Source organism: Ursus arctos, unplaced genomic scaffold (genome assembly GCF_023065955.2).
Source record: "Ursus arctos isolate Adak ecotype North America unplaced genomic scaffold, UrsArc2.0 scaffold_4, whole genome shotgun sequence".
Taxonomy (NCBI): Eukaryota; Metazoa; Chordata; class Mammalia; order Carnivora; family Ursidae; genus Ursus; species Ursus arctos.
Genome location: NW_026623056.1, coordinates 48,672,988 through 48,685,791, shown reverse-complemented (window position 1 = coordinate 48,685,791; position 12,804 = coordinate 48,672,988). Strand labels below are relative to the sequence as shown.

The window sequence follows — 12,804 nt, the reverse complement described above, 5'->3', positions numbered from 1 at the left end:
ATATATGTAGAAGCATTATAAAATATGAGATGCTTAACAAATACAAAACAGAGGGTAATGGAACAGGGACACATGTCCCAAACAGAATAAAATAGTTGCTAAAAGCAAACAAACAAACATGTATATTTGGCTTTGTGATCCATGATAGGCATCCTCAACTACAAATATAAGTTGATTGAGGTACAAAAAAAAAAAAAAAAAAAAAAAAAAAAAGCCAAAGAACAGTCTTATATCACCAGAGACCTGATAATAAACTTGAGTAATTGAGCAGAAACTCAGTTATTCATTTAACAACTATTTGGTGGGCACATATCCCAGGTGGGGCTTTGTACTGGTTATTGAGACTTCACAGTAAGTCCAGAAGGCAGGGGGTTTAGCATCAACTGGAGCTAAGAGGAGATGCTTTCAAGATACCCGGCTATAATGTACGGCTATAATGTACGCAAGTGCTGGGGAGCGCCTGTTGTAAATAGGTAACATGGGAGAGACTTGAGTGTGTTCAAATGCTAATAAGGAGTTAGTAATGAGAGAAGCTGAAGACTCAGGAGAGGAGAGAAACGATAAGGAGATGTATAAGAGGTAAGATGGGATGTGAGGTCCTAAGTGAGGTGAAAAATGTGTTGTTTTAAAGACACAGGGCAAAAGATTGTAGCAGAAGCTTAAAGTGATACAGAACAAAGTATTTGGTGCAAGTCATAGGTCAGCAGGTGGGTTAGAGTTCACATAGAGGCAGCAATTTAAATCACAGAAAAGAAGTGTGATAAGTAGAACAGTGGCCCCTCAAACACATCCACATCCTACTCCCCCAAACCTGTGAATACGTTAAGCTACATACAAAAGGGAATTAAGGTTGCAGATGGAATTAAGGTTGCTAATCAGCTGGCCTTAAAATAGGGAGTGTAATCAGGTTTATCCAGGTGGATCCAGTGTAATCCTAAGGATCCTTCAGTGTGGAAGAAGGAGGCGGAAGAGTGTCAGAGTGATGAAATGTGAGAAAGAATGGACCGGCCATTACTAGCTTTGAAGATGGAAGGGGGTCATGAGCCAACCAATGTGGGTAGTTTCTAGAAGTTGGAAAAGGCAAGAAAACAGTTTCTCCCCTAGATCTTCCAGAAAGGAATGCAAACCTGACAACACCTTAAGACCCATGTCAGATTTCTGAATGATGTAACCGTAGGACAAATTTGTGTTGTCTTAAACTACCAAAGTTTGTGGTAATTTGCTACAGCAGCAATAAAACCTAACACAAGAATCTCCACACAGAGAATACAAGAGCAATCTCAAAAAAAATCACAAAAATAAATTTGAATATAGAAAAATGATGGGCAAATTAAGAGTTTCAATAGATCGCTATAGTACTCAAGCAGGGGAAAGATGGGCTTAGTGAATTCTTTGGCCACTCCCATGGTTTCACTCCCAGTGTTACCTAACCCCAGATCACCCCTTTCAGCAACTACCACGGTTGGCAGTTCTCACCTCACCCCAACCCGGTCTCCTCTAGTTACAAGGGAAAGATGCTTTAAACTTTAAAATGCTCAGAATTCACTTATATTTTCATATGTATTGTTATTTTTATACATACATTACTTTCTAAGAATAGTAAATAATATTTTGAGTCCCTTATACCTACTACAGACAGTGCCTTACCAATAAAATACATGATCCAGTCAGCCCTGTTATGATGCATATTTGTGAATTTATTCCAATGTGATTAACACAGGAGACAACTGACTGTAGTGCAAAATTTCTACTTTACTTATATGTAATCTCATTGTGAGAAATGCTAGGTAGCTGTGGAAAACTGCACCCAGTTGAACTGAGTCCCACAGAAAGACACAAAACATACATACACTACACTTTAAACACCTTCCAGCTACCTCCTGTGTGATGAGCCACACCCAACCTCATACGGTGTTACAACTGTCCATCCTACCTCAGAAAACCCTCCTTCCACCACTTTATAATAACCCACAAGCTATACACTTGCTAAAGTCCATTTCCCAAGTAAACTTCAGAGCTTCTTGCAGGTTAAGTGCCATGTGTACTATGGTATTTACAAGCTTCTTAACCATATAAGATGTAGAAAATGTGCTACCAGTTTCATTAGGTACAACCATGAAGATTACTAGGACTGGTGGGACTCACCAGAGTATTTAGTTCACTCCCTGTGTGTTGAATGGCAATCATAAGGAACTTCCAAGCTCTGTTTCTTGGTGCTGAAGAGCCCACACCCAAGAAACCACATGGCCCAGCATCTAAGGGGGTGCTCAATCCCAGGCTCCAGCAGAGACTCAGTGGTAACATCAGCTGTATGAACAAGAGAGACCACACAAAGTCCCCTTCCCCCGTGTACTCATATTTGATTTGAAACCTACATATACCCCACTAGCACTCACGTGTGTACTCCAACTATGCTATTGCCTGGATTCTGCTGCCCAATTGGGATCTCTAGACAGTGACTCACTTAACTGGTTTTTCAGTCTTTCTTTCTAATTTGAAGCAAAATTCTAGACTCTAGGGTTTTTTGCCCTAATGGTGTCTTTCTATATAATTACCCATATACTGGCATAATCTAGATACTCTGAGTATGGATAGAATTGAAATCTTTAATACTTATATACTCAAAATCCCTCACTTTCCATGAGCTGTTTTGTACTGCTACTGCTCAGGAGCCAGAAATGACCTTAATCCTAAAACTAAAGGCCAATAGAGCCAACAATCCTAATATTGGAGGATTCATCAAGGTTGTGTTGTTCCTATATTTCAAGGTCCTAACCATCATTTCTCAGTAAAGTGATCCATACCACCAACCATCATTTAATAAACTATTTGCCACTAAGGTGTACCATTTCAAAACATTTTTACTCTTACCCCATAAGCCTCAACAAAAGTAGATCATTCCATATTCCATTCCCTGAAATCTATTTTCTCACCCAAGAAAAAGGAACAAGTCTGCTTCCTGGCAAGGTCAGAAAGCAAACAAGCACACTGGCTGTGACAGTAGTCTTGAAAGGGAAGTGGCCTCAACATGAGGAAAAGCATTTGGGACCAACCCATGGCCCTGGTCATTGCAGGAACAGGCAAGAAAACAGAAAGCGGCCATTAAATTTGGTGTGAGTCTTGGAATAGGTATAACACGTCTCTGTTGCCAAACACAAAATTAGAGGAAAAAAGACACTCACCTGCTTACAGTTTCCTTTGTATATGTCAGTTTCTAAGGAACACAAAAATAAAAACGACTCTGTGATTTAATGACAGTAATTAAGCAGTAAATAAAATTTATTGCATAGAAAACACTAATGCCCTAACATTATGTTATTTTATAAGTCTATGCTGTTATTTTCTATGGTTAGACAAATAGTTAAAGCAAGGTACTAACAATGCCAAGTTTGTTTTGGGACCGTGGGAATGTCCTGGCACTCAGTCTCTGTTTATGTTTCCAAAAGTTCTAGTGCTTTTTCTTAATGGGCACAGATTAACAGACTTTACTTGTTAATCATTCCAAAAAGATCTACAAATTGGAGATTATGGTAGAGTTCTACTTTAACCTTCCATGGACTTAGAATCAAAGTTTCATGTGATCTAACATATTTATAGAAACTCTTATGCCAGAAGAATATAAACATGTGGATTAAATAAATGCCAAATCTGTTTCTCCAGAATTCAGACAAAAAAGATATGTTGTACCAATAATTGGATTATTCCTCTAGGGCATTCCAAAGCAAATTGTTCCTAAGTTTCCTCTAAATCAGTGATTTTATTTTGAGACCAATATAATGAAAAGAACACTAACTTAGAAGACCTAGTTTCAAGTCCCATTTTCTCTTGCTTGATAATGGAGGCAAAACCCAAAATCCTTCAATTTCTCGTCTGTAAAATGGAGAAACTATTATTCTAAATAACTCTCATGATATTCATGAATAACTCACTGCTCTTCTTACTCTACAAACTCTCCTAGAATAATCTCAGCCACTCTAAATGCTTTCAACTACTACTTCAAGCCTGGTGACTCCTACAAGCTATATTTATAACCCTGACCACTCTCCTTGGCTTCATACCCAAATGCCAGGCAGTTCACATTTCACAAGTGACTCAAAACACATTCAAAAGTGAACTCAATCACCCGCCTGCATCTACAAAACTGCTTCTCTGCCTGAGTTTTTGTTCTAGCTCGATCCCAACTAGAATCCCATTTAAACTAGAAACAGGGAGGTTTCCGGGCCATTCCCTCAACTTCTCCCACCCCCATCCAACCTATCACAGAGTCCTGCTAATCTTTTTCCCTATTTGTACCGCTCAGGCTTCCTTTCTGTATCTCATGTCGAGTTAGGACTCTCAATTCCTCAGGCATGGAGTAGTAACTAGTCTCCCTGATCCCTCTAATCCACCCCACGGTGTATAGAAACCATAATGACCTTTTTAAAATTCAAAACTGTCCAATCAGCCCGTGACTCACTTACTTACAACCTCTTAATGATTTCCTAGCAACCAGAGTTAACTACTCTTCCAGTCTGATCTCCTATCACTTCTAATCTACTCTTCTGGTATATTAGCCCAAGTCATTCCCTACAAACACTTGGCTTATGCTGTCCCCTCTGCCTGGACTGTTCCTCCGAAACTCCTCCTCATTCACCTAACTCATACTTGTTATTTAAGACTCAGTGCAGGTGACATATCACCCCCTTTGTCTGCATGTTGTACTAAATAGTCATTGAAAGTATACTTCCAATGCATTCTAATCTTACCTTCCTACAAGTTCCACTTGTGAAAAATACCTTCCAATGTAACATCACAAGAAGCTGTTTTATGATAATACTAACTCTATAGCATATGTATTTGCTGTTCTGTCTGCTGATCCTATGTTATGGACACAATTGAGATAGATGACACTGACATAAATGTAAATGTGTGTGTGTGTGTGTGTAGATATGTGTATGTGTATTTTTTTTCACTGAATAGCTATTCCATATTAGCAAATTTAGCAATATTCTATATTACCAAATTTAGCACTTTGCAAAAGTGGCAATGACTGAGAAGGGATGCCCAATGGTAAATGGGTATAAAAACATAAACTTCTTTAAAAAGAGAAGTGGGTTTGAATTTAAGCTCCAGCCCATCTGGTTTTGTAATCTAGAATAAGGAATAACTCTGATGCTTAATGCCCTTATCTATAAATTGGGGGTATTTGTACCTGCTTGTAGGGTTGTTGTTTATTAAATATAACATTTTAATGGGCTGAGTATGTGGCCTCGAACATGGTATATACTATATAACCTGTAGCTTTTCTCATAATTACTAATATTGAACTTTAAAAATGTGACAGAAAACTTTCTCTCTCAAATAAATAAATAAAAATCTTTTTTAAAAATGTGACAGAATTGGGGCATCTGGGTGGCTCAGTCAGTTAAGCATCTGCCTTCCCCTCAGGTCATGATTCCTGGGGTCCTGGGATCGAGTCCCACATCAGGCTCCCTGCTCAGCGGGGACACTGCTCCACCCTCCTCCCCTGCCCCCTCCCCTGGCTTGTGCTCTCTCTCGCTCACTCTCTCTCAAATAAGTAAATAAAATCTTTTTGATTTAAAAATAAACCTCTTATGGGGTTAACAATGTTTATTATAATAGCCAGAGCTAGGGATATGAAGACTAGGCTATGCCCCCTCACTCACATAGCCTAATTCAACAACAAAAAGTAATGCAGGGATTTGGCATTTGCCCTTTCTGCCTTGAGGCTTTAACCTACAATAGTCTGGCAATTCCTCCCTTGTTAGTACTCTTTTTTTTTTTTTTTTAAAGATTTTTATTTATTTATTTGACAGAGAGAGAGACAGCCAGCGAGAGAGGGAACACAAGCAGGGGGAGTGGGAGAGGAAGAAGCAGGCTCCCAGCAGAGGAGCCTGATGTGGGGCTCGATCCCAGAACACCGGGATCACGCCCTGAGCGGAAGGCAGATGCTTAACGACTGAGCCACCCAGGCGCCCCCCTTGTTAGTACTCTTACCTTCATAATTACACTTCTGTGTTCCACAGACTGACTAAAATTCGTGCCCATGTCAAATATAGTTGTGACTCCATCCTCACACAAATTCATCCAGTAACGATATTCCTCACGCCCAGGAAGTCGATCCCAAAATGTCCTGAAGGCTTCCCAGACAGCTTCCTGACACACTGGAAAACAGAGAAGTATTTTATGGAAAGTTAATGCGCTTTGAAATTCTCGCAATGATCATGAACCTATTTATTCAGATTCCCAAGACCAGAGTGTCCTTTCTGGAGGAGCTGGGAATGATTCTCAGTCAAAGCTCTTCTGTTGATGTATGTGCCGTTTAAACTTTTCAGATATGAAGAGAATGTGTACTCCCTAGTCCTCTCCCTTTCAGAGGTGAATTGATTCACTTCCTAATAGGCAGGACAGTTTTCCCATCTCTCAAAAAACAAAACAGGGGCGCCTGGGTAGCGCAGTGGTTAAGCATCTAGCCCCACATCAGGCTCCTCGGCTGAGAGCCTGCTTCTTCCTCTCCCATCCCCCCTGCTTGTGTTCCCTCTCTCGCTGGCTGTCTCTCTCTGTCAAATAAATAAATAAAATCTTTAAAAAAAAAATCCATGTTTATGTTTTATAAAAGTGGAACGGCTGTTGAGAATACTTCAATAGGTGAAAGAATAAACAAACTATGATACACCGGTATGATAGAATATTATTCAGTGATAAAAAGAAATAGGGTTTCAAGCTATGAAAAGACACAGTAAAGACTTAAAAGCATATTGTCAAGTAAAGGAAGCCAATCTGAAAAAGCTACATACCATATGATTCCAATGATATGACATTCTGGAAAAGGCAAAACTATGAAAATTGTAAAAGAGATCAGTGGTTTCCAGGGGTTGGGAGGAGTGAGAGATGAAGAAATAGAGCACAGTCGTTTTTTTAGGTCAAGGAAGCCACTGTGTAGGAAACTGTAATATTGGATACATGTCATTATACATTTCTCAAAACCCATAGACTATACAACACACTGACTGAACTCCACATAAACCACGAGCTTCATTAAGAATGATGCGTCAATGATGGGTGGCTCAGTGGGTTAAGTGTCTGCCTTCAGCTCAGGTCATGATCTCAGGGTCCTGGGATAGAGCCCTGCATCGGGCTCCCTGCTGAGCCCATTTTTCTCTCTCCTTCCTGCTTGTGCTCTCTCTCACCATCTCTGTCTCTCTCTCTCTCAAATAAATAAATAAAATTTAAAAAAAAAAAAAGAATGATGTATCAATATTGGCTCATCAGTTGTAACAAATGTACCATACTAACACAAAATACTAATGAAAGGGTAAAATGTGTGTGTGGAAGAGTGACAGTATAGGTAACTCTCTGGACTTTCCGCTCAATTTTTCTGTAAACCTGAATGAAACTTCTCTAAAAATTAAAATCTATTAACTGAAAAGAAAAAAAAAAAAAAAGGAAAGAGTAGAGAATAAACTGGTGGTTGCCAGAGGGGTGGGGATGAACAAAATGGGTGAAGGGGAGTGAGAGACACAGGGTCCAGGTATGGGATAAGTAAGTCACAGGAATAAAAGGAACAGTATAAGGAATCCAGCCAATGGTACTGTAATAGCGTTATACGGTAACAGATGGTAGCTACACTTCTGGTGAGCACAGCATAATGTAGAAACTTGTCAAATCACTATGTTGTACACCTGAAACTAATGTAACGTATGTCAATTACACTCAAAAGAAATTTTTTGAAGATAGGGGAACTAAAAAAAAAACCATGATATTCCGGGGAAATGTACTGCTATATTAAAGTAAAAACTAATTCAGTCTATATCTGCTAAATTATTCCAAAGGATCAAATCTGAAAGGATGCTAAACAGGCTGTCTGCACATTTTGTGTAGTACTAAGTGTACTGCTATCCTACAACCATTCCATTGGCCAAATGCCAGACACTGTGGACAACGGGTAGACGGAGATAGGAGGGAAGAGGAACAGAGCGCTGAGGGAGAAAGATGGGTGCAAAAGGACAGAGATCAGCACCATTATTTTTCATTTCAAGAAAACTGAATGCTTATCCAGCAATATATTGAGGTGGAGCCCCTGAATTCACAGAGTCAGAAGATCTAACTAAATTCTAGCCCTAGCCTCACCATGTACTAGCTTTCCAACCACGGGTAACTTAGCTAGCCATCCAATGTTCAGCGTACTCATCTCTCTTATTTAACTGGGTGAATCATTACTGTCTTACCTACCTACCTGTGAGAGTATTTTATAAACTCCTTAGTGCTACATGACTATCAATGTTATTATCATATTGGATTCTGGTTGTCTCACAGTTGTTTGATGGAAGAAGATAGTCTAAGCCAAAAAACAAGCCTTCAGCTCTAACAGAGAGGAAAATATATGAATATTTAAAGTTTCTCTATCAAGTGATTTTTCAGGGTTAAAATAAACCTTTGGTTGCAAACGTAGTTTTCTCTTTCAGTGAACTAACTGCATCCTTATAATTGCTCTTCAGAACTTCTGATCCTACAGCATACAGAAGAATCCAGCCAAGGCTGACTGAGATAGAGCTGACCACCTGTAGATTCAGAATTCTTCCTTGCTTTTTAAAACTGCCACATGAAAATTTAGTGCCCACCAGAAGACAATGCAAAGGTGAAAGTCTGAGTTGGTAAAAACAAACAAAAAATGAATGTCTATAAGGTCCAGTTATGAAAAAAGTGATTCAAAGAAAATATAAAAAATATAAGACTGAATAACTACGTATCTATAAAGAAAGAAAAAACAAATCTCAATAACTTATTTACAATATACACAAAAAATAATTTGAAATATGAAAGCTAATATTATGAAAGTCCTAAAAGAAAATACAGAAGAATATCTGTATAACTTGAGGACAGGCAAAAATTTTAGAGACAGGACACAGAAAGCAAAAACTAGAAAAAAAATGAAATTAGAATTTATTAAAACTAACAACTACTCATCAAAGATACTAGTAATAAAAAATGGATAGGCAAGCCACACTTCTGGCAGAAAATATTCAAAATACATATATCTGACACAGAACTGGTATTTAGGATAAAGAATTTCTATAACTCTCTAATAAAAAGGCAAACACTCCAATTTTTAAAACATGTAAAAGACTGGAACAAACACTTTACAAAAGATATATATATATGAAAAAGTGCTATCATTCATCTTCAGAGAAATACAAATTAAAGCATCCACACATGAATCATTACCAGTGTCAAGATGGTAGTATCTCCAAATTGATCTACAGATCAAATGCAATCCTATCTGAACACTGATTGACTTCTTTATAGAAATTGACAAACTAATTCTAAAATTCATATGGAATTACAATGAACCTAGAATAACCAAAACAATTTTGAAAAAGAATAAACAGATAAACTGGACTTTATCAAAATCGAAAACTTTACTGCATGGAAGACACTATCAAGAAAGTGAAAAGACAACCCACAGAATGAGAAAAAATACTTTCAAATCATTTATCTGATAAGAAACTTGTATCTAGAATACATAAAGAACTGTTACAACTCAATAATTTTTTTTAAAAACTGAAAAGTAGGGAAGGATCCAAAGATATTCTTTGAAAGAAGATATTCAAATGACCAAAAACCAAATAAAAAGATGTTCAATGTTACTAATCATTAAAGAAATGCAAATCAAAAGCAGGGGATACCATTTCACACCTACTAAGATGGTTGTGATTTTTTTTATAAAGAATATCATAGTGCTAGCAAAGATATAGAGAAATCAGAATCTCACACACCACTGCTCGGAATTTAAGATAGTACAGCTACTTTAGAAAGTAGTATCTGGCAGTTCCTCATACGTTAAACATAGTTACCATATAACCCAGAAATTCTACTCCTAGGTATACACACCCAAATAATTGAAAACAACTCAAATGCCCAACAACTGACAAATGGATAAACGAAATGTGGTATATCCATATAAGAAAATATTATTATTTGGCCATAAAAAAATAAACTACTGACTCATGCTACAACATGAATGAATGTTGAAAACATTATGCAAAGTGAAAGCCAGTCACAAAAGACCACATACTATATTATCTCATTTATCTGACATATTCATAATAGATAACTCTATAAAAATAAAAAGCAGATTCGTGGTTGCTTAGGCCTGGGGAGAGAGATAGAGGAAATAGAGGGATAAGACAGTGATGACTAAAGTCTATGAGGTTTCTTTTTGAGGTGATGAAATGTTCTTAAACTTAGTGTGATAATGGTTGCACATTTCTGTGAATATACTAGAAAACCACTGAATTCTATACATTAAATGGATGAATTGTATGGTATGTGAACTATGTCTCAATAAAATTGAAAAAGTAATTCTGTCCAGAAAGGTAATACATCCTTAATTTATCCGATGGCTTTCCAGTTGGGAGCTACCTGACAAGAGCGTCCAGTTAACTAACATGGAATACAGAATTCAGAACACGTATATTTTAATAGAGGAGGAGAACTGGGGGGGGCTGGCAGGGGAGCCGGGAGCCATCATGCAGCGCAGAGAGGGAAAACCTAGATAGAACACTGCAGCCAATCGAGAAAAGAGTAAAATCAGCATGATCCCTGGGAAAGAGGTACTAAGAAGGGCAAAACTCCACCAGAGACAATTGCCACATACTTCACTATGGCCTAGAAGTAGACCTGTTCTGAAGCCCCATCCTTGTCAAACAATTTTCATAAGCCTTTAGTGATTGTTGAAGATTTTTGAGAAGATAGGTGATCTACGAATGCCTCTCTTGTGGCAGAGAAAACCTGCCCTGCAAACTGCTGGAGGAAGGCAAAATGTGACGACAATATTCTGAAGAAAGAAATGCCTGAACTTAATCTGTCTTTAATCCTGTTACTAAGGCTCAGGCTGTGTGTATTATCCAGCACATAGAAATCCAGTATGGAACAAAGTCTTTTTTTAGGGCATTTTCCTCTCAAAATCATGGTGCCCAAAGCATATGGAACAACTTGGTGCAATAAGGCAAGAAATAAAAGGCATATAAACTGGAAGATGAAAAGTAAAATTATCTTTATTTGCAAATAAAATAACCATCTATGTAGAAAACCTTAAGGAATACACAAAAAAACTACTAGAACTAATAAGTGAATTTAGCAAGCTACAGAATAAAAGGTCAATATACAAAAAGCAGTTGTATGCCTATATACTAGCAATGAACAATTAGAAATTAAAATAACATTAACAATGGCATGAAAAAAAGTAAAATAGATAAATCTGATTAAAAGATGTGTAAGACCTATACACTGAAAATCATAAAACACTGCCAAGAGAAACTGAAGAAGACCTAAATAAATGGAGGGATATATCACGTTCATAGATCAGAAGACTCAGTATTGTTAAGATGACAATTCTTCCCAAATTGACTAACAGATTCAACACAATTCCAATCAAAATTCCAGCAGCCATTTTTGTATAAGTTAACAAGCTGATTCTAATGTTTACATGAAAAACAAAGGACCTAGCACAACCAAGCAAATCTGAAAAAAGAAGAACAAAGCTGAAGAACTTTCCCTATTAAAGACTTATTGTAATCAAGACAGTATGGTATTAGCATGAAAACAGACAAAGAGATCAGTGGAAGAGAATAAAGAGTGAAGAAGTAGACCCACCATATACAGAAGACTAATTTCCAACAAAGGTTGCAAAGGCAAGAAAGGATAATCTTTTTTTTTTAAGATTTTATTTATTTATATATAGAGAGAGCACACGAGCAGGGGGATGGGCAGAGGGAGAGGAAGAGGGAGAGAGAGTATCTCAAGCAGACTCCATGCCCAGCACAGAGCCAGAGGGGACTCAACACCATGACCCTGAGATCATGACCTGAGCTTAAATCAAGAGTCAGATGCCTAACTGACTGAGCCACCCAGGCACCCCCAGGATAATCTTTTTAATAACTGGTGCTGGAACAATTCGCTAAGCATATGCAAAAATTTACCTTTGATCCATATACACCATATATAAAAATTAACTCAAAGTAGATCACAGACCTAAATGTAAAACATAAAACTATAAAATTTCCAAAAGAAAATATAGGAGAAAATACTTGTCACTTTGGGTTAGGCAAACTTAGCTATAACACCAAAGGCAAGCATGATCCAAAAAAAAAAAAAAAAAAAAGATAAATTGGACTGCATCAAAATATAAAATTTTTGTCCCTCAAAAGACATTATTAAGAAAATAAAAAGCCACACATTGGGTGAAAATGTATACAAAACATCTATCTGACAAAGAATTTGTATTTAGAATACATTAAGAACTCTTACAATTCTGTAAGACAAATGACCCAATCATTTTTTTAATGAGCAAAATATTTGAATAAACTCTTCACCAAAAATGATATACAAATGGTGAATGAGCACACAAAAAAGGTGCTCAACATCATTAGCCATTAGCCATTAAAAAAATGCATATTAAAACCACAATAAGATATTACTTCTTGGGGCGCCTGGGTGGCACAGCGGTTAAAGCGTCTGCCTTTGGCTCAGGGCGTGATCCCGGCGTTATGGGATCGAGCCCCACATCAGGCTCCTCTGCTATGAGCCTGCTTCTTCCTCTCCCACTCCCCTGCTGTGTTCCCTCTCTCGCTGGCTGTCTCTATCTCTGTCGAATAAATAAATAAAATCTTTAATAAAAAAAAAAAAAAGATATTACTTCTTATTCACTAGAATGGTTACAGTTAAAAAAGACTGACCATACCAAGTATTGCAAGAATGTGGAAAAACTGGAATTCTAATACATTGCATGTGGTACAGCCACAT

At 37.5% G+C, this 12,804-nt stretch overlaps 1 protein-coding gene across 2 annotated transcripts in view; it reads right to left on the bottom strand.

The window, feature by feature from the left end:
- Positions 1 to 12,804, bottom strand: part of IMPG2 (interphotoreceptor matrix proteoglycan 2) — a 78,847-nt gene that overhangs the window by 60,190 nt on the left and 5,853 nt on the right. For both annotated transcript variants that reach the window (XM_044381655.3, XM_026492347.4), the window contains 2 exons: positions 5,998 to 6,164; positions 3,183 to 3,214 (listed from right to left, as the gene is read on the bottom strand). In XM_044381655.3, coding sequence (XP_044237590.3) covers positions 3,183 to 3,214; positions 5,998 to 6,164 — 199 coding nt within the window. The remainder of the gene's footprint in view (positions 1 to 3,182; positions 3,215 to 5,997; positions 6,165 to 12,804) is intronic.